At 40.0% G+C, this 6,802-nt stretch overlaps 1 protein-coding gene across 1 annotated transcript; it reads left to right on the top strand.

Moving 5' to 3' along the window:
* Window positions 1–3,181: 3,181 nt before the first annotated feature.
* CH25H (cholesterol 25-hydroxylase) lies at window positions 3,182–4,504 on the top strand. Its single transcript, XM_009573034.1, has one exon. It carries the CDS (start codon window positions 3,183–3,185, stop codon window positions 4,005–4,007), a length of 825 nt encoding a protein of 274 aa, XP_009571329.1. The 5' UTR covers window position 3,182; the 3' UTR covers window positions 4,008–4,504.
* Window positions 4,505–6,802: the final 2,298 nt, after the last annotated feature.

The raw sequence follows: 6,802 nt of genomic DNA on the forward strand, positions 1-6,802 counted from the left end.
GGGCGCGAAGAGCTCGCTCGGACCCGCACCCGGCAGAGCGGCCGCGAGCGCTGCCGAGCCGCGCGTCTCCTTCCGCTCCGGCTCTCCGAGTAAGGTGAGTTAGGATGCGAGGACCTCAGATTTATTGTATTTTTCCAGCATGGTAACAATTCCTTTAAAAGTGAGAGAAGGGACTGCCTCTGCCTTCCTTTCCGCTGGTTACTACCCTGCTTCCCTGCTACTGTCCTGAACAAGTTACCAACCCTCTTCCCCAGCACCCTTTTTCTGGCAGGAGGCTCAGCATGCACTGGGATGTTGCCTTATCTCTGGTACAACAACAATCCTACCATACAGAGGGGGAGGAGAGGAGGAGGGAAAAAGAAATTTTGCCTCTGCTGCTGTGACATTCGTTTCAGTATGTTGATCCTGGTTTTTCCCTCCTGCTAACTTTTCCTCATTTTCCTACCCACTTAGTGTTTCGCTGTTTACCTTGTAGCTTGTACCTAACAGTGCAGCCTGGGGTAGGTGCTTGCGTCTTGTGCTCATGTGGAATCTATTTAAGACCCTTTGCGGGGCCTCATTCCAAACTATGTGCCCTTCAACCTAAACTCTGTAGCAGGAGTCTTGATTTTTTGAGAGACCCATTTAGCGTCTTGTAACACATGGGAAAGTTTGGCAGCATCGTAAGTTGAGTGAAAAAAGCTGGGGTCGTATGGCTGAATTAAGTACAGAAAGGATTTGTGTGTACTTTGTCTTTTCTTCACATTGTACCTTGTGCTGACAAGGAAACCTAAGTTAACGGAGAGGAAATATGTGATAAGCGCTTTTTGGTGGCTAAGCCAAACCGCTTGAACTCAGTTTCAATAATAAGGGTTTGTCCTCTCTGATGCACGAGGATTCATTTTTCTGAGCATACTGCCTCGCTGAGCCTGACCCGGTGCCCGGCCGGGGCCAGCCTGGCCAGCAGAGCCCATCCCCCGGTGCACCAGCAGATGGGGTGCGGAGCCCGCCTCGGGGCTGCGCCAGGCGCCCAGCTAAGTTCTGCTCGCCTTGCGCCTTGCTTGGGCTTTACGTTGCAGGATGTATTAGTAATAAGACTGCAGAATTCCGTTGTTTTTCCGTAAGAGCCCCAAGAATATTTTTCTATGACCTAATCTGCAGGCAAAATGCCTATTCTTTACATTTTAGCTTATAGGCAGCAGTGGTTCTAAAACTTCTTGAGACTTCACATGGCTGTTAGGGATTAGTCGGAGTGTCTTTAGGGCAGCTGAGAAATTTCTGTCAATCTCCCTTTAGGCAGATTTGGAATACATTATAGAATAAATTTAGTCCCTGCATAAATCTAATAAATTAGAGAATCACGTATCCCATCTGGGAGGCTTAATTTCTGATTGTAACTACATAAATCAGCAGAAAGCATCTCTCACAAGAATGTTTTCAGACCCAGACAGTGATTGAGTTACAAATGCATTTTTCGTGTCCTTATTGTGAAATGGAGGTCAGGATAAAATACAATCAGAAGATTGAAATGAAGCTCTTGGATATAGATCCTCATCCATTAAATTAGCGTCTCTCACTGGATTTTACTTTCACTACGTTCAACAGTCTGAACTGAGTTCAACAGAACAGCATCACAACAGCAGAGAATCTGAATCTATTTCTAAAATGTATGTACAACAGGTAGAGTCTTTGAAGGCAGTACAATACCTGTCTCCAACAAAGAACTTCTGATTGCTTGAATAATAGCATAGATAACCTTACTGTTTCAGTAAACTTGAAGTCTAAGGAGAGAGCAAAATCTGCACTTCCTTAAGAGCAGAATCTCTTGAAGAGAAAACAGTTGAGACTGAAAGCAAACTTAAGTATTAGAAGTCCATACATAGTTCAGAAAAGGTCACTGCTAATTAATCATTCTTAATTACTGAGAAGCACGGAAATTCTGTCTCCCATTTCCCCCCATCAGGTTTCTTTTCTGAATAGCAAAGAACTAAAATCGTCTGAACAAGCTAATAAAGTCATCCAGGAAGTTGAGCTCATTTCCAATATTAGAATAAATGCTGTACCTACAAAAGAGGTGAGTTCATAGGAAGCTGATGGCAAGCTCTGTTTCCCTAAATGTTCAAAGCTTTGTTTGTCTTTTTCTAAAAGCACAAAAGAAGTGATGTCTTAGTGGTTAAATCAAATCCTCCATCGTTTACCCCTAAAATACTTTTAGCAAATTAGCAATGTTGGGAGTCAAGCCTGCTACCTTCCGTCTGCTGTGTGCTTGCCTACGGTCGAAGGAAGATCCTTTAAAGGACATAGATCTAAGCAGTGGATCTTTTAATTGCATAGGTTAGTTTGATACTTGGGTAAAGGATGAATTCCATATCGTATTGCTCAAAGAGCTGTTGAGATGTGGGGTGAATATTGTAATAATGCAACAATACTTGTCGCCAACTATCTGTTTGGAAGCATAATGAGATTTTACCTTGTATTCTTCCCAGCAACTGGGGGATGTTTTGTTCTTCAAAAGTTGTTGGCTCAATTTTGCATCTAATCAAGTCAGGTGGATTTTGCCATGTCAGGTAGATACAGGAACATAAAGGAGAACACGACCTCAAAAGTAGATGGAGACAAGTGACAGCCAGCACATTCAGACTGGAAGCATAGTGTAAGCCTCCCTAAGGTTTTGACTTACCCTGTTGTATAACCAAGGGATCATTAAGAAAATGTCTGTTTGCACACATCCATTACCCACCAAACATCGACAGGTCAGACCTGGGGTTTAGGTACATGTACATCCTTGGTAGCAGTCACATAAAAAAATCAATGGTAGGTTGTATTTCCTTACCTATAAAGGCAAAAGGATAACAAAGGATGACACAATTTAAAATTAGTAAGAGACAGCAGTTTTTCAAGTGTGTGCACTGAGTGGAAAATGTTCCTACCCTCTTTCTCTGAATTCCAGTGTTAGAGTTCTGCATTTCTCCTTATTTTTCCTATTGTGCAAGTCTCTTGTAGAGCTCCAGTGATTACCCTGGCCAGCTAATTCTGTTCTGAGATTGTAACACATTATACCACTTCTGTGTAACAGGAAAGGGAACTTCCTCTTTAAAGCTACGTATTACTAAGTAAGGAGGATTTCTGATGGGCGGAGTTTTCCCTTGAGCAGGCTAGATAAAGGCTTGCAGGATTTACAGACCTCTCAGACAGCAATCAGCATGAACTGCAGCCTGCCAGAGAGAGTGCTGCTCAGCTACGCGATGGATGGGCAGCGGGACAGGTTGTGCCTTCAGTCTCTTTGGGACTCTATCACAGCAAAGGAGCCATTGATCAAGTCACCGTTTTTTCCAGTGCTGTTTTCTTTTACAGCATACATGGCTTTCTGTCTTCCATATATTGCACTGGACTTTTTAAGCACTAGACTACCAAACTTGAGAAAATACAAAATCCAGCCGCAGAACTATCCAACTCTTGGAATGATGCTGCCTTGCATTATTCAAACTGCGTATCACCATGTTGTTTTGATCTTCCCAGTGACGCTTCTCCACTGGTACTGGAGACCAATGAATCTACCAGTGATAGCTCCAGAGCTGCCTGAGGTCCTGCTGGAAGTAGGAGTTTGCCTGCTTCTGTTTGATTTTGAGTACTTCCTGTGGCATTTGCTTCATCACAAGGTGCCTTGGCTCTATAAGACCTTCCACAAGGTGCATCACAAGCATGTGTCAACGTTTGCTCTTACTACACAGTATTCCAGTGTATGGGAACTGCTCTCACTGGGATTTTTTGCTGCTATCAACCCAGTGCTCCTCGGATGCCATCCTTTGACAGAAATGATTTTCTTCCTTGTAAACATTTGGTTGTCGGTGGAGGACCATTCAGGATATGACCTTCCGTGGTCAACTCACCGACTTGTGCCTTTTGGTTTGTACGGAGGAGCACCACATCATGATCTCCATCATCTGAAATTCAAATCAAACTATGCTCCTTACTTCACCCACTGGGACAAACTCTTTGGGACATTCACAGAGTCGCATTCTAATTAAGGATATTTACCTGTCAATGAACTCTTACTTTTTTATAGACTAAACTGGGACATTAATTTTTCAAAGACATACAGAAGATTGTATATTTGAAGCTGCCGATAAAAGCAATAGCTATTTATAACAAATCCTCTTAATATATGTGTATTTGTATGTATACTTCTAACTGCCTGTGTTAAATGACTGCAAATGGGAGGATAAGTATCTGTTTCTTAAAATTTGAGTCAAATGTGTAAGGGAAGCATTAAGAGATATTCTCTCCTTTCCTTCTTTCCAGCTTTCATAAAGCATATATTGTATTACTGTATGATGTTTTATACATACGCCAGAACAATTATCTTACTGTTGTAGGATGATTTATGATGTAAACAGAAAAGGTACACATCACGGATTTTGTGGAGTTTAATCTGCCAGAGCATATTATTACGCAATGATGCTGTAAAATATTGCTGCCAAAAAAAGCTAGTTGGCTAACTGTGCAATAATTTTGGTATTTATATTTTAAACCTTCTTTTAATAGAAAATTGTCTGGTTTTAATAGAAAATAAAAATGGCCATTCTTTCTAAATTATATTCTGTTTGATTTCATTCATTCCTCTGTTCATATTAGGAACAGGTATGATTCCTTTTGCATAGGTGTCATTTATTTGAGTTTCAGAGTTTCAGACTTTTCTTATTAAAATATTGTCATGTTATTTCAAAAGTGAACCATTTACTTTTTCTCCAGAATCATGTGTTATTTTAAAATCATTTTCAATTTTGTAGGAACAGAATATTGCAGAATGCAGTTTAAAAAGCCATGGTGAAATTTTCTTATTACATTTGTGAAAAGCTTGAACAATTTTCACTAAATTTATGGTGTGAGAGCAGAACATTAAGAAGCCCCTTAATAAAAGGGAGCATTGGTCCTTCACAACCACATCAATTAATTGTTACTTGCATGCAAAAAACTGGCAAGGAATATAAAGAGGGTATCTACAAAATAGATGATTCTTTCAAGCAGATTTCAGAGCAATAGAATCTAATCTTTCAGGATCCTAAGCCATAGAACAAAACGGCTACTAGAAGAACAGTTATATATAAAACATTGCCATGTAGACTCACAGAAGTCACACTGAAAAAAAAAAAAGCATGAAGAGATAAGCAGGTCTTCCATGTCTCATTCAGCAAAGATCCATATGGACTTCTTATATCCACTACATAACATTTTAACGCTTGTAATCTTCTCTCCTGTATTACTAATAAACTTCTCAGGATAGTGATGGGAACAGAGAAAGTGCAAATAATGTAGAGAGTGTGTAATGAACACTTACGCATCATCATCGAAAAATGTCTTTGTCATTATGTTATGTCTAGAGCGTTGTATGACCTTACAGAGGCTGTTTGTCCAGGAGAAGAGAGAACCCTTAGTATTTCCAACAATGTGAACTTATAAAGGGAACAGCACTTTTGGACACTGCATCTTTTTGATAACAGGAAATAATTTTCATAAACATCTTCATAAACAGTACGAAAGGCTGCAATCTTAATACTTAACTACTCCCTCTGTTCTCTGGATATCATAGAAGAGCAACCCTTCTTTTCAGTGGTAAGAACATGACACGTCCTGAGAGCAAAAACTGAGGCTTAAAAGAACGCAAAACTGGAAATTTTGCCATGCATCTATTCAGCTGAACGAAAGAATTCCCAATTTTTATGATTATTATAATCTTAAGTATTTTGGGGTGTGCTACAAAGAGAAGGAAGTATTCTTTTTTCCTGCCAAATGCAGGAGACAAAATACAGTCTCTGATTTCTTGCAGCTGTTTAGCCATTTTGAGGTATCCCAAAGTTACCCTCTCAGATCTAGATAGCCCGCTTAATTCAGCTTGGCAAATACTGAGCATCTGACGGGGGTGCTCTGTGGTTTCAATGAGTTACAGCTTATACTATAACTATTTGTTGTAACTATACACTGTAACAGTCTGTTTCATGTACTATTGTCTCTCCAAGTAAGCAAGGTTAAGGCTAACTGGTACTTGGATATGTTGCTATAGGAAACCTATGAGCAAATCCCACAAGAAAGGTTGTAGCTGAACCCACGGGGATTATTCCGCTTTTTTGCATGAAGCTTAAGAGTTGATATTAACAAATACTTCACTACTGGAGAAAGAGTCCTAGTCAGCTGCAGGCAAAACTATGCTTGCTCTTGTCAAGTCAAGTGAGATAGCCTCATTTGGCATCGACAGCGTAGCGTAGCAGCGGTGAAGATGATCAAAGTGACAGTGGAAGCAGGCAATGCACTGCATGATCATCCTGCCCACTCCTCTCTCCCTCACATTCTCAATGTTTGCATGACTTCAGTCACACATCAAGGGAATGTGTTTTCTCAAATATGTCATTTCCCCCAGGTTATATCTTGCCAGTTAGACCTGGAATCTCGGTTTAAAGGCTCATTATTGCATGAACTTGGAATACTAAAAAAAAAAAAAAAAAAAGGGAGAAAAAAAAGTTGTCAAATGAAAATTTGACTAGTATATGTCTGGAATAGCTTATTTGAATTCCATGCTAGAAATATCTGTACTTCGTCATCATGACATAATCCTAGCATACCTTGTCCCTATTTCTCCAATGCTTTGAAGGTAACTTTGGCTCTAAACTGTGAGGGATTGAAACCATTTGTGTATTACGTGTATTTTGAAGCACTTTGCGTGACAGTATACTATAATATAACTTTAGGTGTATGTATGAGAAAAACTCATGAGCAGACAAACATGTAACTTCAGGCTTTTGCAATTCAATGAAAAGCAAAATATAGA

This window comes from Fulmarus glacialis, unplaced genomic scaffold (genome assembly GCF_000690835.1).
Source record: "Fulmarus glacialis isolate BGI_N327 unplaced genomic scaffold, ASM69083v1 scaffold22952, whole genome shotgun sequence".
Taxonomy (NCBI): Eukaryota; Metazoa; Chordata; class Aves; order Procellariiformes; family Procellariidae; genus Fulmarus; species Fulmarus glacialis.